This window comes from Anastrepha ludens, chromosome 6 (assembly GCF_028408465.1).
Source record: "Anastrepha ludens isolate Willacy chromosome 6, idAnaLude1.1, whole genome shotgun sequence".
NCBI lineage: Eukaryota > Metazoa > Arthropoda > Insecta > Diptera > Tephritidae > Anastrepha > Anastrepha ludens.
In genome coordinates, this window is record NC_071502.1 from 40,630,427 (window position 1) to 40,657,244 (window position 26,818).

The 26,818-nt window shown below is 37.6% G+C and overlaps 1 protein-coding gene across 3 annotated transcripts in view; it reads right to left on the reverse strand.

The window, feature by feature from the left end:
* LOC128866060 (uncharacterized) overlaps positions 1 to 26,818 on the reverse strand; it is a 108,414-nt gene that overhangs the window by 46,578 nt on the left and 35,018 nt on the right. The window contains exon 3 of one of the 3 annotated variants that reach the window (XM_054106546.1): positions 18,403 to 18,592. In XM_054106546.1, coding sequence (XP_053962521.1) covers positions 18,403 to 18,527 — 125 coding nt within the window. In that variant the 5' untranslated portion in view covers positions 18,528 to 18,592. Of the gene's footprint in view, positions 1 to 7,021; positions 7,242 to 18,402; positions 18,593 to 26,818 lie in introns of those variants that run through there. The other 2 variants (XM_054106551.1, XM_054106549.1) reach the window with 2 other exon arrangements.

Below are 26,818 nucleotides of genomic sequence, written 5' to 3' on the forward strand. Positions count from 1 at the left end.
GAAGCGCCAATGAACAGGACTGACCCAAGTGGTGAAAAGCATGGTCAACTCAGCACGCAAACAACTGTTGAATCTCCCTCGAGCAGGTTAGTGAGACACCAATGCGCGGTCATCATGCCCTCATCACCGCTGCGTTGATTACCGATGTGTATGCGTGCCATAATCAAGGCTAGCCAGCATAGTAAATAGGATGTGTCTCCTCCTTATGTGGGGTGGCCAGTCACATAAACAAGAACTACACTACGAGTTGAATAAAATATGTACACTGAAGTAGAAAGTAAAAATAACTATTAAAGCGTGCCAAGTTTAGTATTTCAGTGTCAGTTGCGCAGCCCAGCGCGGAGCAGAGTCCCAAACTAGGTGTGTATTAAAATTAGTTCGACTGGGTTGGCACGCAGCAAGGCGCACATTCGATTTAACGATTCTTTTTGCTCGACAAACTTGCCACTAAACATTAGGCGTTACTTACCGCCAGCTTATTTAGCTTATTTATTTATTTATGTACACAGTGTACATATACACATGTATGTGTGTATGTTTATTCCTTTTGATATTAACTCGAGCGACAATTTCACGCGCACCTATCTTGATGCATATTTGATTTAATTAAAAATAATAAATTGAATATAAATGCGTGAGTGAGTAGCCGACCAGAGCGTATAGGTATATAAACTTACATAGATATTAATGCACATACATATACATACACAAGTACGGCCGAGGAATTCGCGGTATGTCACTCATACGCCATGGCATGCAAATTACAGCATAATAAAATGATAGCAAATTTTTGGCGTAAATGAATAGATGGGCGGAAAATGTGTGCGATAACGTTGTCAGCGTGAAGTGGTTTTTACGACTAAGAGCATAAATTATTTTTAAAGCGCTTTTAAAAGTACGGAAAAGTCCTTAAATAAGTGTGAAATTGCATTAAGAATTTTAAAGGTGTTGAAATATTTGTTAAAGATGTTTATTTAAACAATTATTTATTTAAATTTATTTAAAAAAGAAAAGTTCTACGAATATAAGGTAATGAATTTTGCAGTTAGAGGAAATACACCATGCCACAAAAAATAACTTTTTGTTTGTTATCCAAGAAAGTTACATATAGTAAGCACGGATGCATCCGCACAAGAAATTCATTGCTTTCTCGGTAGATGGCTGTAGTGATTGATATCTCATAAATTATCGATCAAAGAATTTAAAGTTTATGCTCGTCGTCAAGATGACATTTCAGTTTCATTCAGAGTTACAAGGTGCTAACAATGGTGTTTCTTTTTTTTTTTGCTTTTTAAATACTTATAGATGCTTTCCATTTCAATTCAACCGGGCTATTCGGGTCATGTTCTTCGATTTCGATGTAACTTAAATATGTTGCTCTCTGGTCAAAATAATGAGACACGTATTTTTTTGTTCGCCCGAAAAAAATTTTTTTCAAGAGTTATCGGCAATTTTGTTTTTCGCCTCAAACTCAATTTTTTTTAATTATATATTATAAGAAAATTTTTTTTTTTAATTCCCATAACATAGTCAAAAATGAACCGATTTTAATAATTCTGGGTTCAAAATGATCGTAATTACTTACACAAGCGACTTCATGTAGAAACAATTGCAAAAAAGTAGTTGAACATTTTTTATTTAGTTTATTTGTTTACGACCTTATATTGCTTCTCACCTTGCGGACTTCGGTAAGAAATAATGCCTCCCCCTCTCGGGGATAACCGGTTTGCCTTGCTTTCGGCAAGCCCTCAACGCAAAAGAAAGAAAGCACAAACAATTACTAAGGAGTTGTTCCCAGCACTGCCGGCAGTGATAAAAGAAAACCCCAAATACTTAATTGCAAGTGCACTTGATACATCCAAGCCCCTTAGCAAATACTCTTGCTTTGCTGTTCACAAGGCACTTAAAAATGTAAGTACCGACATTTTAAACATTTCAGAGCTAAGAGACGGAAATTTACTTCTGTTTGTTAAAAATATGAATATAGCTAACAAATTTCTGCAAACTAAAGCCCTTCTTGGCGTCTGCCCAGTTAAGTTTGAACTTCATAACAACCTTAACTCTACTAAAGGCACAATATTTGCACCGTGTTTAAATAACGTCTCTGAAAATGAAATAGTTGACAATCTAAAGGATCAAGGAGTTACTTCTGTATACAAGTTTCTAAAATTCGTTGACGGCAAATCCGCGCCTTCTGGAGTCATTCTATTAACCTTTGATCTCTACCACTTGCCTGAGAAAATTGAAGTGTCATGGTATACAACAAAAGTAAAACAGTTCTATCCTAACCCCATGCGGTGCAAGAGTTGTCAACTACTTGGCCACACACTCAAACGATGCAAAAAAACGCCTGTATGTGCAAATTGCTCACTTCCCCCTCACGGCGATTTGTCATGCTCCCGCACCTTTTGTGCTAACTGTTCGGGTGCTCACTCATCCTCAAGCAGAGATTGCCCAAAATTCATCCAAATGAAACAAATCATCTCAATTAAAACTGATAAAAAATGCACTATGCGCGAAGCCATAGCTCTACACAAACAACAAGTTCCACCCCAATTAAATGAGAATTCGACTCCTTTCTCCAATCTAATAAAGCAATCCGCAACCAACCAACAACAAAACATTATTTCAAACCAAACCAATTTCTCCAAACCAAATCAAATCAACAATAACAATAACGAAAATCCAACAAATAATTCTAGTACTCCCACAACAAACAACAAAATATCAACAAATAGCCCAAGCACTATCGCTTCAGGCAACAACTCACTTGAAATGAACTCAGATGATAATCAAACACAACAAAGAATGCTAATCGATAACTTTCTCGCCCAAATGATTTCTATTCCACACGAATTCACCTCTTCTCTTTCTTCTCTTCCAACAAACTCTTCAAATCTCTCTCTTAATCCTGACTCTTCAAATTTCGCTCTTAATCCTGACTCTCAAGCTACTACCTCAGAAACAAACACTCTTAAGGAGAATTAAATCATGAAGATAGTACAATGGAATATTAATGGTCTTCTCAACAACTATGTTGACCTTGATTTAATTTTACATGAGTACTCGCCTGAAATAGTTTGCCTACAAGAAACACACATTCCACATAGTAAAACAGCTTACGCTCCAAACAAATACCTTAGTTACTTTAGCAATAACCCCAACAACAAAACATGCAAACAAGGTGTGGCTATGTTTGTAAAAAAATCTCTCAGCCATAAATTTATCCCAATAGCTTCTAATATTCAGTCTGTTGCTGTAGAAGTAGATATAGGTTTTAAAATTACAATTATTACATGTTACATTCCACCTGAGCAACCATTTAGTAGTACAGAAATCCTAAATTTAATAAACCCCTTTTTGGATCCTATCATCCTTCTGGGTGATTTTAATGGGTGGAGTCCTCTTTGGGGGTCACCTACAACAAATAACAGAGGCAAAATAATCGAGGATGTCATCCTTGCAAAAAATTTAGTTATTCTTAACGATGGTTTCCCTACACATTTTTCGACACATAGGAGCTTTTCGCACCCAGATATTTCTATTTCCTCTTCCTCTATAGCCCCAAAACTAGAATCCAAAACGTTGAGTGATCTTCACAATAGTGATCACTACCCTATTGTTACATCTCTCTCCATGCCACAATTTTACAGAGTTAAACCTAAACCTAAATTTATAACAGAAAGAGCTGATTGGGAAACTTTCTGTACTAACATAATACACCTATCAAGTAAAAAACCTGAATCACATAATGTAAACAAAGAAGCTTTTACCATCAAGTCCCTCATACGTTCAGCGGCGAATATTTCTATCCCACAGACTTGCACCAAAAAGTTCTCTGCGAAACTTCCATATTGGTCAAACTTGCTCTCCATTCTGAGGAGAACTAAACAATCTTCTTGGGCGGAGTACAAGCGAACTAGGTCTAACGAGAATCTTGTAAAATACAAAAAAAAAACGCATGCTTCAGGCGCGAATTAAAAGCGTCGAAAAGGCAAGCTCTAGAAACTCTTACCGCCAGCATAACACCTTCCTCTAGCCCAAAAAAGATCTGGTCAGATATAAAATATCTTACTTCTTCATGTCAGCGTAACCACATCCCTTTTATACACTCGCCAGAAGGCCCAATATATTCTCCCAAGGAAATCGCCGACAAATTTGCAAAACTTGGTAAAACTATTCACATAGTTCAAACTTTCATCCAGATTTTAGCTGTAAAAAGTCAAATATAGTACCAAATGTTATCACAATTCCTCACCCTCTTACGAAGCTCTCTGTTTAGATTCTCGCATAACATTAGAAGAATTTAACTTAACTCTTTCTTCGTTGTCAGGCAAAACACCAGGTTCTGATAGAATAACGTACAATATCTTAAAAAATTTGCCATTCGCCTTAAAATCGCGCGTTGTTAATTTGTACAATTCGATATTAGAACAAGGAACATTTCCACAATCATGGAAAATTGCTGCAATAATCCCGATTGCCAAACCAAAAAAACCAAACTCCCTCATTTCCAATTTCAGGCCTATATCCCTTGCATCTCGAAAGTTTTGGAGAAGATCATTGCTCGACGTCTTGCATGGTTTGCCCAGCAAAATAACCTCCTAAGTCCAAATCAGTTTGCATTCCAGAAAAACTTAGGCGTTATAGATCCACTACTTATCTTTGAAAACTTTGCCTCAACAGCCTTAGCAAACAGAAACCATGTTTCAGTACTTAGTATAGACTTTGAAAAGGCGTATGATAGAATTGGCTCGCACGTTGTCTTGGAAGAGCTTAGTCGCTGGAAATTCGGAGAAAAAATATACAAAGTCATAAGATCATACTTATGTAATCGCAAATTCTTCGTGCGTGTAAACAACAATGATTCTAACATTCTCCCACTTTTCAACGGAATACCCCAAGGGTATCCTCTTTCTGTAATCTTGTTCATAATAGCGTTCAAAGAAGTCAGCTCTATCATATCCTTAAACTCAAATATCGAACACTTTGCTTATGCAGACGACGTGCTGATCTTCTCCAAAACGTCCGATTTAACAACGGTCAAAAACTCATTCACTGACATCCTCTCTAAACTCGAGCTTTGGTCGAAATCATCAGGAGCAAGTATGTCTATTAACAAAAGCTCCACTTTCGCAGTGGCATCAAAGGTAACGAACAGGCCGATAGTAGAGCTAAGGAGGCAACCAAAGAGCCATTGTACATGTTCGAATACACTCATCCAGAAGATATAAAAAAGTTGGTAAGGCGTACCAATTATGAAAGTTCCCTGAACAAATGGAACCAGTACCAACATCACTACAAATCCTTCAATCTCTCGAGATCGAAAAACCAATACCCGTCAAATTCTTCATGCCGGAATATTAAGACCGTTGTTCGTCTGAGAATTGGCCATACAATTTCAACCCATTTGTATTTGCTAAATGGTTTGCCGAAACCCCCGTGCCCGTTTTGTGGATTTAGCGAATTCACCGTATCGCACTTCATGGATATATGTTCAGGAATCCAAAATATTAGATCATCGGTGTTTAGAAATATCAAACCATCTGAACTTCTGAAGCATACAACGGACTATAATATTAGTATCATAAACCAATTCGTTTCTTGCTGTAAATTAAAAATTTAACTTCATAGGCTTCTAAGTTATCTGGTGTGTTATAGTGGTTAACTCCACATACCTTCTATTGTAATATACTATCTTCATCTTCTCCAGTGTAGATATAATATATTTTTATCTCGAATCTAGCGTATAATAAACCTAGTATAATATAATTATTTCATTTTCTCGTCTTGATATATAGTATTAACCATTTAAAACAATAGCCGAAGGCCTTAGCAGCCAGTGCTTGTTCCTTTTTTTTCTTACCTTTAAGTGGAATAATTATTTATAATTATTACTCTTTTAAATAAATAAATAAAAATAAGATATCCATATTAGCGTCATAGATTGAGTGTAAGTAAAGGATTTTCCAATAAGAGGTGTTATTTTGATATTCAAAGAAAAATGCCATTTTTTTAATATAAATGATCGAATGTATTTCTTTATAAAGAGGAAGGTATGCCGTTAATAGTGGAAAATAACATCAGGCAAATGACGACCACGACCACGCTTACAGGACAATATCCTTTTCATGAAATTTTCCATAACCGAATTGCAAAATGGCTGCCTGTTGCAGTCCTCGATAGCCTCACGAATTCCATCTTTGAGGTCTTGAATCGACCCTGGGCTGTTGGCGTAGACTTTCCCTTTCACGTGGCCCCAAAGAAAAAAATCACAAGATCTCGGTGGTAAATTGTGATCACCTCTTCGAGAGATAACACGGTCCGGAAACTCTTCCGCAAAAGATTTCGTTGCTTGTGCGGCACGTAGCGGCGTCTAGTTGTCCAGATCAATACCATCCAATTCCGGCTATAAAAAATCGTGAATTATCTCTCGATAGCGCAATCCTATTCAAATAACACCTGTTATTGGAAAACTCTTTATTTAGAACTATTTATTGAAAATTTTGTCTTTTGAAACATAAAAGTCCGTTAAAACTTTAAACTGATGAGAAAATGGGAAACTGAGTCTGCAGCATTACCTTAAAAAATCTATAGTTTCACTTGCATATGAAATTATTGTCATGTAACTTTTACTAATACACCATAAGAAAATTTTTAAAATAAACTTTAATGGAGAGGGAAAAATGTTAAAAAAACTACATTTTTGTTTTTTCGTTTTTTTTTTTTAGGTTTTTCCTTTTTTTTGTTTTGTTTTGGTTTTATGTGTCTTGGCTCCATTCAATTGGCAATCAAACAAAATCAGAAGTTATTTATACTTAGGAAGGAGCAGACTGCCCAGTTGGTTTTGAAAAATGACTCCGCTAATTGATACTTTTGTTGCACTTTGTATTGAAGTGTGTCTGTATATTTGTGCGTATGTGTATTTACATTCGTATTTATATAAAGTATGCATACATTTATAAACACCGGTATACATACTTGCATATATATTTTCGTATTTCTATGTAACATTACTTACGTTCTTCTACGCCAACGCTGTACATTTTTTAAGCCGCATGTAAACATTTTCTGTAAGATCTTCAGTGAGTCACTTTTTCAATTAATTTTCAGTCGCAAAGAATTCGTTAGGAGATTGAAGAACTATGTCTTCCAGTTTTAATTTGTTTGAATAACTTTTAAATGGCAAGGTTTTAATAGCGCTGAGAGGCAGTGCTTAAAAATGCTACTACTAAATTTTTCTAAAATGAATTTATTTAAATATATTAAACTTATATCGTAAGGGTTTTCTCATGTTAAGTTACCTTGTTTTATTAAAACAAAATGTTATGGTGGCACTGAATTTAAAACCGAAAAAAAAATTATTTGCGAAAATTATTGAATATGGATATTTATGAAATTTTTCTATATATCATTAAATTCGAAGGCCATTTTGAATGCTTTCAATGGCTTTCTTGTCGATCTCGTTAAAACTGCCTGTTTTAAATAGTACTTCATTGAAGATTAATAGTCAGCTCTTACGTATGTATGTATGCAGATCGGTTCTGTAAGTTATTTGGAATTTATACTTTACACCAATTAGCTAATAATTATTATTATTTACTTTATAATTTTAATAATTCTTTATTTAAAAAAAACCACCACTAAGCAATACACAAATGAAGGTCGAAAAAATGTTACTTTAAATTTTATTCCACGTAAACTGAATTTCATTGCACAAGCAATTTATTAAATTTATCACTCATAAGATTGTCTCTCCTTTATATTCACTTGAAACAAAAAAATCTACACATTAAGTACTTTCCGAATTAAGCGCTAGCTGAACGCTTTTGATTATTTTGACTTTTTATTGCATACTTTTTTTTTAATAGCAAGCATTTCTCTTGACTTTTTGCTTTCCCAACAGCTTCACATACACTACATTCACTTACTAACTGGTCAGCTGGTGGAGCTATCAATGAACAGATAATTGATAAAAGTGCATCTACAGAGCATTCAATGAGAGTTTAGCAGCAAACCTCACATACATTCAAATGCACAGCCATGCATACACACATATGAATGCGCATGTAAACTCCCTGCAAATACAATACCAAAAGTATTTACATAGCAGTGGTAGGAGCAGAGAACGACGATCGCTTTTAATTGCAGTCGTGCGAAGTTTCCTGTTAAATAACATTAAGCACATTCAATGCTGTCAACTCACTGTAAATTGTTGATTAGCTTTTGCAGCCTATTCAAAGTACGCTGGAAAGTGGTTGGTGTCTACACTAAAGATATGGCAATGTTGTGTATGTATGTATATGAGAAAGTATAGAAGTAAATTAGCACATAAAAGCTTTTTATATCCACCATAATCCAGTGCTTGCTCCCCTTCTTTGAACAGAGGATCTTAGAAATGATATTATGTAAAAATGATCAGCTTATCTTTACAACAGATACTCAGATTTAGGGGGTCAACCAGGTGTTGCAAGTGACGTATTGCCTTATGTCGTTAAGTTTTTAACGGTTGAATAAATGTTAAATGGCTTGAAACCACTAACAACTATTTTACAATATGACCTGTGTGGTACAGCTGAGTTTACAGTCATATCTAATGTAATCTGCAGGCCATAATTATTTAATAAAAAAACAGCAACAGTAAAAATATTGGTTCTTTAATTGATGCTTAAAGTCGACACATTAGATTTAGGAAAGGTAACATTTAGTTGCCGCCGTAACTTCGCAACACCCAACTGTTATAGAAATTGAGACTGCTATTCGAAGTTTGAAATCAGTACAGATGCTATCCCGGCTGTTACAAACCATCTGGGAAAAGGAAGTGCTACTTCTTTATTATATGCAGCGCATATTGGTGAAGGATCCGTGCGCTACCTCCGTGTATGGCAATTGGAGGCGGATCATATCGCTATGTGTACCTCTGAAAGTCACGTCGTAGACAGTAGGCTGGATTTAGGCCGAGAAAATCGTACTTCATTATCAATGTATCTGGACTGGACTCCGTCAGAAAGGAGTCTCAGATAAACTGGTTTATATCATACAATCCAATCCCAATATACTAATTTCCAATGTAGAGTGCTACACAATGGTGCTCAAGCCAGTCGCGTGAGTGGGGCAAGAATGTATCCTGTCGCCACTTCTGTTCCTATAGTGTTTGATGGCGTATTGAGCAACGCTCTTGACGCCCAACCTAGCTAAGGTGTTCTCTGGAACCCAATCAGCATGGAATATTTGGATGATCTCGACTATGCTGACGACATTGCCGTGTTAGCGCCAATAATGATACTCATCCTGACACTTTCACGCTATACGGTAAATCTATCGAAAATGTTAATAAATGTACCTACTTAGATAGCCAACTCAATGCGAATATTAAACACAGGATTTCGAAAGCCAGGTGGTCTTTCGCCGCATTTAAGAGCATAATGTACTCTAAGATGGATTCGACGGCAGGTACACGTCTAGCCTATTCTGATATACCCGCAAAATATCGAGTGACCTTGTACTGCCTGCAAGTTAAATGCAACATCTACGAAAGCGTTAAATACTAGGGTAGAATATATCTGCAGGGGCGCCCTTGTTCTAATAAATGCAACTGAATAAAAGAATACTCTGCATACGTCCTTAGATTGGTCGTTTTGCATAAATATATGAATGTATTTGTGCTAGCATGCCAGAGCGATATTTATGGGTACTTCTTGATGAAAAAAAGATAAGGCATAGCGCCGACTGATGGCAGCGAGTGATCTTCTCATACATGACAATGCCAACTATGCATCATACATTAAAGTGTCGATAAATTGTCTATAACACATTATCCTTACCAATTGCTTTCAATTTCGATTAAAAGGACAATTTCGATATGATATCATGGCACATAAAATTCCAAATGTCAAATAAGAACTAATCCACAAAGTTCACGCAACATTGTAGCTACAAGTCATTTTTTAAATTCGCTACAAATATCAGCCCCACACTCTCCGCTCCACAAATCGGGTCATAGTCATAAAAACTGCTAAAAAGCACAAAATTATAGAAAAATAGGAAAAGCCAGTTTAACACGCAATCAACTGTTGAATATATTGCGCAATGGGTGTGTACGGGCGGTATGATTGTGTCAGCTTAACTCGGCGTATAAGCGAATCTGAGTGCGTTGGTTTAGAGACCGACCGCCAGTTCTAACTACCTAACCCGGCGTGTAAATACCATTAACTTTGTACTCGTATTTTCTACTTTAGATGAATTCCATATACATTTTTTTCTCCCAATTACCAACTTTCGTTAAGTGTAGGCGGTCAGTTGGTCATAGCGTAGAGCAACATAGTAACAAAAAGGATGTCGAAGAAAGTTTAAGTATTGTAAGCTGAAAAGTAGGTGGCTCAGCGCACAACTATAAACCAAATTCAGACACTTACGTTTGTACGCATGTATGTGTGGGTGCATGTATGTGTGTTGATATCCGCAACAATGTACGCATTTCATTTGACATTTTGCGGATCCTATGCGTTGGCGCCATTAACGAGTATTCGATATAAGTACATACATGCATATACATACATACATATCTAGAATTGCAGGCATCCATAAAATAAATTGTTAAATTCTACTAAAAAGAAATCCATATGTCTGTATTTCTAATTAAGTATGTAAGAAAGTAGCAAATAAAGTGAACCCAGTTTGATTAAACTTTTTGCAATGAAAATTAAATTAGGGTCTTGAATTTAGTTTATATTCTAATGAGCGAAAAAATCAATCCAGCCCATTAAATATACTGTAGAATGATGTGATAAAAGTGAAACATATTAAAAAATTTGCAATTTGAGTTACCAATGGGTTGAGCTAGACGGCGGAGTGGTTCGATGCCAAGTGCTACATGTATTTTGTATTTGTATTTTCAATTTTAATGAGAATGGGTTCATTTGTAGGCTTGAATGTTATAATATAATAAATAAAAAGAACAAATTTTATAATTTTGAGATTTTTTTATTAAAGATATTATTAAAGGCACACATTTTGGTAATTTTTAACATGTTTGTATGTTGTGGTTTTCTTTAGTTAGAGAAAATTATAAAGAAACAAATTTAATTTAAAAAAAAAAATACAGAAAAAATTTAATTGCGATTTTCTTAGTTTTGGAAAATTTGGTATGGAGACTATTAAAGTCGCATATTTTTGATATTTTGATGAAGTTTGTATTTTACTAGTTTTCTTTAGTTTTTAGAGAAAATTTTAAATTTTGTAAATTTTTCTAATTTTTCTAAAAAAATTTAATTTTTGTTTTTTTGTCATTTGTGAAATACACACTTTCTTAGATTTTATTTTTTCCGTTTCAGTTACTAATGAAAAACAAAAAAAAATTTTAAAAAAAATTTCCTAAACAAACAAAAAATTGTTCCCAAAACAAAATTTTTTTAGTGGAAAATTAAACATTCAATTTGGTTTTTGGATAACTTTTTCACTAAAAATTGGTTAATTTGTAGGTTTGAATGTTATACGAAGTAAACGAAATTTTTTTTTCAATTTTAAGATATTTTTAATGCTGAAAATTTCAGTATGGAATTTTTTAAATTCATATATCGCACCCTAAATACAAAAGGGTCACAACTCAAAATGTACCTTGTGCTCAAATATGAGCGAGGCGTTATCAATAAAACGGTCCGCGGATGACATATGGCAAAAATAATTTTTTTTGTTTTTTGGCAGGACTGTTATAAGCTTACATGGCAAATTTCAGCGTGATATGTCACATAGTTTGTTTTCTGTGCTAATGTAAACAAGTCAAGCTCAAGTGTGGAAAATTTTGAGTTGTGCCCCTTTTGTATTTAGGGTGCGATATATGGGGCGGCCGCCGTAGCCGAATGGGTTGGTGCCCGACTACCATTCGGAATTCACAGAGACAACGTTGGTTCGAATCTCGGTGAAAACACCAAATTAAGAAAAACATTTTTCTAATAGCTGTCGCCCTTCGGCAGGCAATGGCAAACCTCCGAGTGTATTTCTGCCATGAAAAAGCTCCTCATAAAAATATCTGCTGTTCGGAGTCGGCTTGAAACTGTAGGTCCCTCCATTTGTGGAACAACATCAAGGCGCACACCACAAATACGCGTCAAATAAAAAAAAAAAAATATTGGTTTTTTTAACATTTTCGGAAAAAAGCCGAATTCTTTTATTAAACATTTTTGGACAAAAAATTTTGTTTGCCATTGAAACATACACTCGCTCAGAATTTGTTTATTATTTTTTTCCTTTCAGTTATTAATGAGAAAAATAAAAAGATCTAAGGGTTGTGTTTCCAAAATGATAAAGAAGAATTTTTTTCCAAAATTTGTTTTCAGAAAAAGCAAACTCTTTTGGCGCAAAGTTGGTCAACCAAATTGGTTTTTGGATAACTTTTATACTAAATAAAAGAAATTATTTTAGTGAAGGAAATCTTTATTTTTATCTTTACGCACTCCATTGCTTGTCTGTTTGCATACTGCAACGGTGTAGTTGCCAAGTATCAAATACAAATCTTGCGATAGGGTGATTAATATTGCGCCACCTTGTATTTTTACAAAATAGAAAAATAAAATTAATATATAAAAGTGTTAAAAATAATCAAAAACATTAGGCTTTAAAAAACTAGATACTACAATTTTCAACTTAGCATAAATTTTCTTACTATACTCAAGCTTTCAAAAAAACAATTTCCAAAAAAAATTAAAGCCATGATATTTAGAGGGCTTGACATGGAATGGCTCCCGTGTCGTTTTTTCATATATTAAAAAGCGGGTTACCAGCATCGGTACAGATTTTCCCCTCGTTACGATATTGCCTACTTGGAAAGATTGCCCAGGCACGACCCTCAAATTCCAGTTTAAAGATAGAGAGATCTCTACGAAGTTCAGAGAAATGTGGTGTTAACTACCTAAATATGCTACCATGTCCTTTGAGAAATTCCCTACAGAGGCCAACATTAAGACAGCAATGGGATGAATTCTACATGCTCCGGTGATGCCAATACAAGTAATCAAACCTTTGCACTCACCCCAGTTTAGTGATATAACAGTCTTCCGAAAAGCTTCCCAATAAACAAGCCACTACGTTCGACATCCAAAGAACGACTTGTAGCTTGAGTCTCAATTTTTTGCCGAGCATAGATTTACAGGAGTAGAAAGCTATGTTGGCCTTCTCTACCCGATTTTCAATGTGTAACTTCCAATTGAGTTTAGAGTCAAGTATCAATTGTACCGTTTACTAGGAGAAGGAACATAAATCTCAAATGTCCCACCCTTAATAGAACAACACTTGAACTCTCGACAGAAGTGAACTATCTTGGCATTAGTCTTGACAAAACGCTTACGTGGAACTCCCATATTGAGAGAGTTACTTCAAAAGCCACAAGGGCATTCTTTGCCTGTACAAGGCTTTTTGGTAAGACATGGGGACTAAGCCCTAGAATGACCTTCTGGACATTCACCACAGTTGTAAAACCCATAGCCACTTATGCATCCTTAGCATGGTGGCCCAAGGTCAAGCAAAGAAAGGCGGCAAACGAATTAAGCAAACTGCATCGCCTGGTATGTGTTGGTATTACAGGGGCTATGAAAACGTGTCCCACGGATGCATTGGGTGTGCTCCTGAACATACCACCGCTTCCAATTCTAATTGAAAGGGAAGCTCGCTCGAGTGCCTTAAGACTAAAAGGTATATCTGAACTTAAAAGTGGGGATATGAAAGGACATTTAAAGGTCTTAGAAGACTTCCTACATAGTCCCATTCTTCATAGGGATGATATATAGGGTGTTTTTTTAGAGGTTAGGTTTTCAAGTTGGCACTACTTTTTTCGTAGATGGTCTTTTTGACAGCTGTCACTTGATTTATGCTCAGTTTGGTTTGCCATTTCATAATGAATAGACTTACACCTGATCAACGTTTGCAAATCGTGCAACTTTGGGCCCAAAACGAGATGGCCACCGATCCCGATTTTCACAAGAAAATTTTGTTCAGCGATGAAGCTCACTTTTGGTTGAATGGGTATGTCAATAAGCAAAATTGTTGAATTTGGAGTGAACATAATCCACAAGCCATTGCTGAGACGCCGTTACATCCTCAAAAAGTCACTGTTTGGTGTGCTCTATGGGCAGAGGGAATCATTGGTCCATATTTCTTTAAAAATGAAGCCGGCCAAAATGTTACAGTCAATGGAGAGCGCTATAGAGCCATGATTAATGACTTTTTCGCGCCTGAATTGGACGATGTTGATGTGGACGACCTTTGGTTCCAACAAGACGGCACTACATGCCATACAGCCAACGCAACAATCGATTTATTGAAGGAAACTTTTGGTGAGCGCATTATCTCGCGCCGTGGCCTCCAAGATCGAGCGATATAACACTGCTGGACTATTTCTTGTGAGGCTATGTGAAGTCGCTTGTCTACACAGATAAGCCCGAGACGATTGACGTCTTGGAAGAGAATATTCGGCGCGTTATTGCTGACATACGGCCCCAATTGCTGCAAAAAGTGGTCGAAAATTGAGCCTCTCGGCTGGAATTTATTCGAGCCAGCCGCGGCGGCCACTTGCCCGAAATCATTTTTAAAACATAATGGCAAACCCTTATCTTTATAATAAAGCTAAATTCTTGGCCATAACATTAAATTATATGCGTTTTATTTCATCTTGAAAACCTAACCTCTAAAAAAAACACCCTTTACTATCACCCAAACCAATACTCTTCAGGAACTTCCAAGTTATAATCAATGAACGAACAGACTGGAGAACTAATTCTATCACTTTCAAACCTGGCTCCCAGCTATGGTTTACTGATGGGTCCAAATTGGAAAATGGTAGAACAGTGGCAGGAATCAATGGGCCCAAATTCAAAAAATCGATTCCGATGGGATCCTACCCAACAATATTCCAGGCAGAAATACATGCCATTGAAATATGTGTGAGAGAATGCCTTAGAAGGAAAATGAGAGGTACTCACATCTATATACTTTCAGATAGCCTAGCGGCTTTAAAAGCCCTTCTATCAACAACCATCACCTCTAAATTGGCAAACGATTGCCTAAACCTCCTAAACACGTTAGGAAACCTCAACACAGTAACACTATGTTGGATTCCGGGACATGAAGGACATGAGGGAAATGAAATGGCTGACGACCTTGCAAAACAAGGAGCAAATATGCAACTTACTGGTCCTGAGCCTTTCTGTGGACTGACAAAAGGCCACATCAATGAATTCCTTAGGAAATGGGAGGAAAGAAAACTTGCCGCACACTGGCTAAACTGTGCCGGTCAGCGTCAAGTCAAACTATTCCTAAGTCCCAACAAAGGAATATCTGACAAACTTGTCTCACTAAACAGAGTAGATCTGCGTCTTTTAACCGGATACTTTACAGGTCACTGCAGCCTGAGGTACCATCTAAACAATATTGGCCTATCCGAGACCAATGTCTGCCGCTTCTGCGAAATGGACATAGAAAGCTCAGAACATGTGCTTTGTGAATGTCCTGCGTTGGGCAGACAAAGACTTCACCACCTTGGTGGTATCGTAGTATCTCCATGCAATCTTTGGAATAACAAACCCAAAACTGTGCTAAAATTTCTAAAAAGCCTAACACTCTAGGGTTACAAAATAGGCCTTTCACAATAGATCAGCTCTGGTCGCAGTGCGTAATGGCCTTCTAATAATAATAATAATCACTTCAAGGTACCTAACTTCCAATGAAAACGGTGAAGTTCAATCTGGGAAGTTTACAGTGTGGTGGTTTATATTTTCGGATAAATAGCATCAGCTTCATTTTATCAGACACTGGTTGACACTGAGGCCGCAACTGGCGGTCCAGCGACTAAGTACAGCCAATGTCACTTCTAGGATCTCAGCTATGACTGAGACAAACGGTCGCGAAAGCATTAGAGCCCTTATATTTTACTATAAAAAAATTGACAATGCATAGGTATGGTATTTTGGAAAGAAATTGAAGAACGGTTGAGTAAACTGTTTTAATTTAATGTGTATTTTCATCCTGTTGGTGTATGGTGAGGAAAAGGGTGAAATGTCATAACTACCCCACATAATGGTGAAAAGAATTTTAAAAGTGTGCTGTTTAACAGGCCGTTACTCGGCTCTGAGCGAATTTGAGAGAATCAGCTGATGAGCTGACGTCACTTGAGATGGGTTTACAAAAAAATTGAAATTGTGTTGGTCATATAGGAAAAAAATGAACCAATGGCACTACGATGTCTCATCAACGTCTGATTGGAGGAGAAGTTTGAATATGTGTGAAATGATTGTGCAAATTTCGGCTGGCTAGTGCTAGTGATTTAGGAAAGAAAATCAGCACAGTATTTGTTCATGTTACTTCGTTTTTATTGATTTGACGAGTGTGTGAATATAAATGAAATGATCATGCAGAATTCGCCTGAGTCCCCCAAGTGACGTGGCAGCCGAAGTTCCGATCACAATTTTCTTTTTCACCATACTTAAAGAGCAAACCTTGTAAAACTATCATCATTAGTTCACTAACAATGTCACACGACAATCTACAAAAGGTTGGATAGAACAAGCAAGTTCAAGCAACTAAAAAAAAAATTTGCTTGTTGATAATTGAAGTAAGATTTCTTCAGCTTATATTTTCGAAATTGATTGCTTCGCTTTTTTTGCAAGAAAATTTGTTGAAAAACATATTTTTTGCAATGTCTGAACGCACCTTAAGGTTCCGGGAATGTTTAATTTAAACGAACCGCGCTCGTGGGAACCGGTCCATATTTTTATCTTATGTTGGTAGGCCAGACAGTCAATAGAGAATATTATTATCCGTTTTAAAGAGTTTGAGAGATGTTGTACGTAGCAAACGGCCGGAAATGTGGGCAAACAATTCTTGGTTTTTGCATGATGGTAACGCGGCATCACACCGAGCCCAAATTGTGCTGGATTATTCGACCAAACACCAAGTAAATACCATCGTTCAAGCACCGTATTCACCTGATATGGCTTCATTTTATTTCCCAAGCTGAAGTTACCACTTCGCGGAAGGAGATTTCAGTCGATAGAGGAGATGAAAGAGAATGCGACGAAGGAGCTGAAGGCCATTCCTTTGTCGGCCTACCAGGGGTGCACGGAGGACTGGGTCATATTTTGAAGGTGATAAAATAAATTTGCCTGTTTGTTTCATTTAAACATTCCCGGTACTTTCTGATCATAGGGTATGATTATACTCGCTGCATTAGTAGTAAGTAGCTGTTGTTAGTGCAACATTTTATGCAGATGAGAGATTCTTAAATCTAAAAAAAATAAGTACATAATAGCAGCTGCACAGCGAACAATAAAAAATACATAACATGACTAATTCAGCTTTGGCTGAGTAACCAGACAGCTATGAAGGATCATATTCACAAATACACATACATATGTAAATACAATTATACAACATCACAGAAATGCTTATAAACACTATATACTAAATGTAGGTGGATATATGTACGTGATGTATACTAGCAGCTATTTGTCTAGATTAAAACAAATTATCTGATATCGCTCTTCAGATAGCGAACATTTTGTTTATCATCCAAATAACTACTACATAGTTAAAATTGCATATATACACATACACATGTAAATTAGTTAATAGATAGATGGATACGAATTAACGAATAAGTGAGCAATACAATGTGAGCACTGATTGCCTAAAAGCGGTTGACTATCAACAACAATAATCTTCTAGTGTTGCTGTGACACTTTGCAGGTCCATATTGTCTCGAGGCAGACGTACCTACTTAATTAAATTTGAGTGTACTTGCGCTCAAGTGCACAAAATACATTAGAAGTATAAAAATCTGCAAAAGTAAATGTGTATGTATGTATGTATGTATATGAGTGCGAGCAAGTGATGTATTGCTTGGTCGTGTGAAATTCCGCACGATAATAAAACTACCTTAATTCAGCTCAGGAAATGAGTGGTTACCGGCTGGCTGAACTAAATTCTTAAGTACACGAACTAAGGCGTACCCATACATGCATACATAAGTACAGAGTTGTAGATGAGTACCAAAATAAATGGCACGCTAAGTGTATATTTGGCGGAGAAAAACAAACAAACAGACATGCAATATTTTATGTTGATTCGCAAAGTTAATTCCAAAATCTTCTAATGGACCTTGACGACTTCCACTTTCACGTAAAAAACTCTTTATATGCAAAAATTTTAAATCCATGCCCCAGTAGCATGAAAAATCCGAGTGTAATTTTTTTCCGAGCTGTGTATTCTTAAATCAAAATTTTTACTCTACGAATTTTTTGTTGTTGTCACATTTCAATTCCCACTTCCTCTCGGGTATTCGTTTATTTTCCCCACAACTGTCGCAGTCATCTTATTTTATTAGCTTCAAGTAGATAATTGATTAATTCTACTTACTTTTCTTCATCCGGTGGTGGTGGCATATCGTTTGTTGTTGGTGTCCCAGGTGGCGTTTTTTCAACTTCCATCATAGCCAGTGGTGCTTCCGGTGGTGGCAGTGGACTTACAGAATTTGTATCCATACTACAGCAAGGAATTTTGAAAGTTTTTTACTGACACTACCAAGGAATGAAGAAACTGTCGATTGCTGCAGAAAGAGGGAGAAGAATTCTTATTTTATTACTAAATAAATTATTAAATATTTATGCTATAGAGAATACCATTGAAGGAGTGGAATTTGTGAGATTATAAAAGACTTTAAGTAAAATGGTAAATCTAAGGAAGTATCTATTACTTTACCACAGTACCAGCTATATTTAGTTTCTGAACACATTTTCGTAGTTAAAAATGAATTGCCAGTTTTGAAAATATTTATTAAATATAACAACCACTGCCAAACTAACCAGATAACCAGATCACTTCAAGACTCAACTGAGCAACAAAAAAGGTTTCCAAGTATAAGGGATCGGGAAAATGGATCGTTTTTTTTAACATTCATAGTGTTTGGTCGAAAACTTCTTAATTCCAATAAATTGGAAAAGCAGAAAGGTAACAGATCGCAAAATCGGGAAATCGATATATTGACCACATAGAGACTTTCGAATCGCCAAATTGCCAAAAATATTCGTCGAAGCCCAAACGCTGTGGATCATTCCATGAAATAGGGTGCCTCCTATGGTAAAAACTACAAAGATAGAACCGCGATGACTTTGATATCGAGGGAAATCCATAAAATTCTTAGAACTCCATCAAATTACGCCTCTTTGACAGCAAAAATTACGGAAATGGCAAATATTGCAGCCAGCAAATCCGGCGTTCGAAGAGTCATTTTAAAATCGCCAGCACTGAAGCATAAATTGTTAAAAAAACCACCTTTGAATAAATTTCACAAAGAACGCCGCCTCGGCTTTGCGAGGAACCACATGGATTGGAGTTCTGTTAATAGGAAAAAGTATCATAGTATTTAGTGACGAAAATAAATTGAATCTGGATCCATTCCTTGACTTGAGAAAGGAATCTCGGGCGATTAGATGATGCGTGACACAAAACTTGAATTGAAGACCTAAAAACTCGGTCAAAGTGCAATAAACAGTTACTTGAAGAATTTTCATTCCATTTCAATGGACGATCTCTTATTACTTTTAACGAAAGCACTCAGTTTTTCTATATTTTTCGGGATAACATGGCGTGATTACTTACATAAATTAAATTTTTACCAAAGATATCTCTTCATCGCGTAAACCGAAATTAGTCCTTAAACAAATTAGCCTTTTTGACTTATTTCTGGCGATTAAGTAGAATGTTGCGCTTTGATGTATTAATAAGAGACTTACAGTGGAATTTCGTGGAAAATATTTTTGTAGTATATTTCAACTCATTATAACCCTCTGTTATCAGTATTTTTTGGCCCTTCTTACAAAAGAGACAAAAAAGCCCATTAATTGAGTAGTTAGAGAGTTAAAATATTCCATAGAAATATTCCCCGCTAGTTTTTCCTAGAACTGCTGAACACATTATATATGTATATATGATATCTAAAATGTGAAGATTACATAGTTTTTATGCCAATTTACCATATAAATGTGTAAACGAGAGAAAACTTTTACCCACCTTAACCCTTTATCGCATAAGAGCCCATATATGGTATTGTAATTTTAATTCCATTTTATTTCTAAATAACCTCACTTTTGTGCAAGTGGGGAAAAAGCAGAATTGAAGTGGGAGTGATTCATATTAGAAAAACGTCAGCAGAGTACTTTTTGACAAAAAAAAGAAATATTTTCATGGATGAATAATAATTTTTCCGCTTTTCAACTATTTTCTATACTTTACAACTATTTCCGCGAAAAAAAACCAAAATATACATTTTTTCATTATTTTTCTTTCCACCGTGAAACAAGTTTTTTCAACGCTTCATTAATTCCTACAATAAAGGGTTAAAATTCAGACGTAAGCTTTCAAATCGGCAATCCACATCAATTTTTATTTTGCTCCCCTTTGCCGGGGACCAAAAGGACTATGCGTGGCTTAATGCCAACCAGGCTAACCTAACCTAACCAACCAGAATCCTTTGCCTGTACCTAATATCTCTACAAGGTAGCGCAAAATTAAGCACTCTATCAGAAGATTTATAATTTTTGCAATTGACGTCGCATGAAAGTCATATTTGCCACTTGTTAATTGGAGAGTTGCTGTGTACAAGCAAGACAGTGGTGCGCGTAAAAGTCAAAGTACAAATGACCATCACCCAAAATCGTATAAATCATATTTTTTTATTTTGTGAAAAGTTATTCAAAAGCAAAATTAAGTAATTAATTTTGTTCCACCTTGTATTACTTATTTAAAAATATTTCGAATATAACCCCAGTTCGGAATGAACACCTACATGCCTTTCGATACCAGCAATTGCTCGATGAGCACTGCTTCTCAGACTGCTTTGCTTTAATGTTTTATTGCTGGGAAGAGGATTGGTTATTCCTTCATAAAGAATTTATACTGAAACGTTACCCTCTTCCACCCTCTTGGGGAACTATACAAACCTACATAAATTATGTAGAGCCTTCCATTTATACGAAAAATCACTACGCTCACCGTTATCTTGAGAGCTTCGGCCCCAGCTTGCCAATAGGACAAACACATACGATTATTTCAAACTCAATAACAAAATTACCCAACTCACAATATTTCTGCCTATTCGTATAAATAAATTTCTAACTATATTTTCCTAACACTTCCGAGCATTTACTGCAATTCACAAACACATCTGAGCTCCGTTCCCGAACTCTTTCTCCTCCTTCTGCACACCCACCCAACATCAATGATTAGCTGCGAACGCAGACGCCGCCATTGTATCGTGAGGCACTTCAGTTTACAAATATAAGGGCACTCGTTCGCAGCAGCATCAAGTAGAGTACGAAGTGTGTAGTTGGAAGCGCCGCTATTCCATAAATTCTGCAGCAAAGTACACAATGGCATAAACACTAACTAACACACTTGCACAGTTTGGGCGATTTATGAATGCAATTTTATTTGCTGAAGGGGGATTTTTCTTTTATTTTCATATGACTGTGTGCAGATGGAAAGCCAATAAAGAATAAAGTGCGTAAAAAAAGAAAAGTGTAGGGGTGTGAAAGTGTAGATAGCACAATTTTGGGAACGACACGTAGTAACTAAGTACATAATAGTATGAAGAGTTTTTTCCAAGCACAAAAAAAATCGACATACACGGCATATGGCAGGATGGAAGTGCATTTGGAAGCATACTTTGAAGTTAAAGAAACTTAACATCAACTTTTCTATAAAGAGTGAACTAGTTTCAAACTGCTCCAAATATAACTAGTTAGTAGTAGAAGCATCCTGCAGTGGAGCTAAAAGTTATCACCGCTACTTGAGCTTGAGGCGAGCGGAGGTCATTAATGTAATGAAGAAAAGTGTGTTCGCTCTAACACGAGTGCTGTTGTGATGTGTGTGCACTGCAATATTTACGTGTTGTATTGGATGAGTTCTGATGCTGCGCCTGTATGCAGCTGGAGTGAGGCACAAAATGTGGTAGCCATAAAAGAGAGAAAAATGTTATGGCCAGAAAATGCAGGTTGCAGGCAAAGCATTTCGTTTGCACAAAAATAAATTTCCTAAAATTTTTAGCGCAACAAGCGGCCACATTACTTTAATTTTAATATCACTTACGAAACCATATGTAGCTACGTCTACATGCATGGGCTTTGAATAGCTCTGTGCACATATATGTATATATGTATACCTATACCTGAATACCTAACCCCAATCAAGCTAATCTCCCTAAAGTACCGCATACGAATCATCACTTCTCCACCCTCTTCCTGAAATAAAAAAAATTTAACCTACGGCATCCATCTGTCAAAACAATACCAAGGCGGGAGCAATGCACTGCTGCAAATGCAAATAACAACAACATTTCCACAAAATTTCATTTCTATTTTCAATTCAATTTTCCGTAGTTCGTAATTCTTTGTTTTGCTCGCGCTGCTAAAGGGCGTAGGTGTGAGCACACACATTACTGAATATTGGCAACTGATAGTATTTTTATGCCTCGCAGTTGTTCTTGTTTACTTGTAATTATAGCTGACAGGCAACGCCAGTGCCAGACGCTTCAACTGATGTATCCGAAAGGCGGTTTTAATTTCAGTTAGACAACTGCACATGCATTAATCTGGGGGATTGTGGTTTTACAAAAGCAAAAAATTTACGAAATTGAGTAAAAATAATAAAAATGTTTTCTTAAATAGTGAAATGTATTTCTTCAAGAGGCAGCTGAAACGTTTTACTTTTTCTCGAATGCAAATGGTTTTTATGCTAAACTTTTTTATGAGAAAAGTGTTCTTATGTGCTTCCTCTGGTGGACTACCTTTCCGATTTTTATACCAGCAGAAACAGTTCGATAGAGCTGTTATAGGTACAGGTAATCTGAAGAAGATTCTCTGATTAGAAACGTATAAAACTTTTAGTAAAACTGGCTTCGGCAGAACACTCCAGGTCAAAACCATGTATCGAGAAGTTTGGGAAGACCACTAACATATCATACCAAAGTAAACAATGTAAATATAAATCCCGAAAATCTGATGACGACCTTCAGCATGAAATATGGATCACGAATAGGCACATGGAATGTTCGCACACTGTTAGAAACATCCAAACTAGCGCAACTTTGTAAAGAGTTCCAGCGTTACCAACTCTTAGTACTCGGTCTCTGTGAGATCAGATGGGCCGACTCTGGTGAAATCACAACAGCGACGGGGCAGAAGCTTATCTTCTCTGGCAACTCACCCGACAAGCGGAGAGAAAATGGGGTCGGATTCCTTCTTTCCAAATCTGCCTCCGCGGCTCTCATAGAATGGAAAGCGCACTCCGATAGAATTATCTCACTGAGACTGTGTACGAGAGTGAGGAAATTGACAATCATTCAGTGCTATGCACCAACGAACCTGGCGGACACGGAGTCTAAAGAGGCTTTTTACAGCCGCCTCACGAGTGTAATCAGTATGGTTAAAAAAGGAGACATCACCATCCTGATGGGTGACCTAAACGCACAAATTGGCCAATGCAATCTGGGCCGCGAAGAGATAATGGGTCGACATGGGTTAGGTGTACTCTCAGAGAATGGTGAACTATTCACTGAGTTATGCGCAAGTAATAACCTTGTTATTGGCGGCACATTATTCAATCACAAACGCATTCACAAAGTAACGTGGACGTCACCTGTCCATACTACCGAAAACCAAATCGATCACATTGCCATAAGTCGTAAATGGCGCGGCTCCCTCACGGATGTTCGCAACAAGAGGGGAGCGGACATATCAAGCGACCACCATCTCCTCATCGCTGTAGTCCGGCTAAAAGTTGCGGCAATAACCCAACAAAAGTCGCAACGCCGCTTCAATGTGGAAAAATTGAAGGGCGAGAGGGCCTCCACTAGGTTCGTCGAAGCACTAACCTCGACCACTGCCCCAACTACCCCACACGAAAATGAGTGGCAGCGAACCAAGCAAGTTTTCCTGAACTCAGCAGAGACCCATTTAGGCTTTAAGGCAATCAAGCGCAAGTGCTGGATATCAGACAGAACCTGGAACCTAATTAACGATCGCAGAGACATCAAAAACCAACTAAACTGTGCTAAAACAAGGCTATCTAAGACAGTCCTGCAGCAGCGATACAGCGACATGGACAAGCAGGTTAAAAAAGTGCAAGAACGGACAAAAGGATCTGGAACGACAACATAGCCAGCAACGCGCAGTCCGCGGCGGAGACGCATCGCTCCCGTGATCTTTTCCTCGCCATACGCAATTTAACCAACAAGTCACAGAAGTCCAGTAAGCCGCTTAAGGGTGAGCATGGCGAAATTACGACGTCCAAAACTAAACAAGTACGCATTTGGGAAAAATACTACGAGAAGCTCCTTGCGCCAACACCATCCGTAGCAATACAGCCATGTGAATGTCCACGTCACTTGGTAAGACGCGATATCCCCACCACCTCGCCTGATGAGATCGAAGTTATGAACTCAATTAAAGCCCTAAAGGCCAATAAAGCGCCAGGACCAGACAACATCAATCCTGAACTACTTAAGGCTGACCCTCAGGTGAGCGCTCGAAGGCTACTCCCTCTACTGCAAAACATTTGGATGTCCGGGAAGATCCCGAATGACATTAAGGAGGGTGTCATCACGCTCATACCGAAAAAGGGCAACTTATCCGATTGCAAGAATTGGAGAGGCATAACACTATTAAGCATGGTCAATAAAGTAATAGCGCATATAATTAATAAAAGGCTTTCCGACGCACTGCAAAGTGGCCTACGGAATGAACAAGCGGGATTCCGACCACGCTGTTCTTGCGTCGATCAAATCAACACCCTGAGAGTGCAACACCCTTGTCGAGCAATCGGTCGAGTGGCGTTCGCCACTTTATCTCTGCTTCATCGACTTTGAAAAAGCTTTTGATACTCTTAACCACGAGGCAATCTGGGGAGCACTTTACTGCAAAGGAGTACCTGAAAAAATCATTTCACTTGTCAAAGAACTGTACAGTGAAGCAAGCTGCCGTGTGAGACATGAGGGCATCCTGAGCAACGCTATTCGAGTTCGAACAGGAGTAAGACAGGGATGCGTGCTATCTCCGCTCTTATTTAATCTGGTACTGGACTTAGTGATGCGACAAGCCTCAGCCGCGAACAGAGGCATATCCTGGGGCCTGAGCGGCAACCTTGAGGACTTAGACTACGCTGACGATATTTGCCTGCTATCACACAAGCACTCACATATGCAAGCAAAAATAGAGGCGGTGAGCGAATTCGCAGCGAGGGCTGGACTGAAAATAAACATTGCGAAGACAAAGATAATGCGCATCAACACCACCGATTCACATATCTTTCAGATACGCGGCACTAACATCGAAGCTGTAGATGAATTCTGCTACCTAGGCAGTGTAATAAATAAAAACGGCGGTTCAGCGGCTGACATACGTAACCGGATATCGAAAGCTCGCGTAGTGTTTGGCATGCTTGATAAAGTTTGGAGAGCAACGCATATAACGAGGCGCACGAAACTGAGAATCTTCGAGTCCAATGTGAAATCTGTCCTCTTGTATGCATGCGAAACGTGGAACGCGTCAACACGCGACATACAAGCAATGCAAGTATTCATCAACCGCAGCCTTCGCAAGATCACGCACATTTTTTGGCCTAACGTCATATCAAACTCCGATCTGTGGACTATAACGAAACAGATACCAGTTTATCTCGAAATTCGACGCCGCAAATGGAAATGGATCGGTCACACACTTCGAAAGCCATATGGTGATATCACTAGAGCAGCCCTGGATTGGAACCCCCAAGGCAGCCGCAGACCTGGCAGACCATCTAACACGTGGAGGCGACTAGTAGAAACAGAAGTGCAACAAGCAGGCCGCTCCTGGCGGCAAATAAAATTCCTAGCTTCTCATAGATTTAACTTTAACTTGTTTATTGAGGCCCTTTGTTCCACCTAGGAACCACGGGAAAATATATATATATATATACTAACATATCTTGATTTCAGTTACATATACATATGCATAGGTTCGTGGACAGGCTAAAAGTGGATTAGGGAATAAGAGCTCATTTGTAATGGACCGCACGAAACTTTCCGTTTCCATGGAAAAATAACCCACCATGCTTTAGGCTGAGATGACAAGTAGTAAATTTGGTATTTAAATGTGCCACTGCAGATAGCAAGCGGCCCTCAAGGTTCTCTACAATTGAAGGTTGAAATTGGTAAGGAATGCAGCGGTAACTCTCAGTTTCAGAAGCAAACTACGCAATTCTGTTGTTTTGGGCACCTGGCGACAAAGAAGAAATCGAAAATAATGAAGTGGCCGATGAGCAAAAGGAGGAGAAACAAACGACTTTATGGGATAGGGAACAACATGTAACTTCAGCTGTTTGTTTTGAGTATTAGGCTGAGCTCCTCGTCTCTGCGTCTTGATGTTGTTTCACAAATGGTTTTGAGCCGACTCCGAACGGTAGATATTTTTTATGAGGATTTTTTAATGGCGGAAATATTCTCAGAGGTTTGACTTTGCCTGTCGCGGGGCAATCGCTCTTAGAGACTTCTACAAACATTTGGTGTTTTGTGCACGAAGGCTCGAACCTGTGCAATTTCGCATGGTAGTCACCACCAAGCCACTTGATTACGGCGACCACCTGGCAGTCTTGCCAAAATGCAGCTAATAAATGGATAAATTCAGAGCAAGGAAACCTTGACGAGCAATACTTAAAGACTTTTACAAAATCCGTTGATGTAATTTTTCATGGGTTCAGGCTGTCATTAAACTAAGCACAAGTTACCTAAACGTTAGACAGT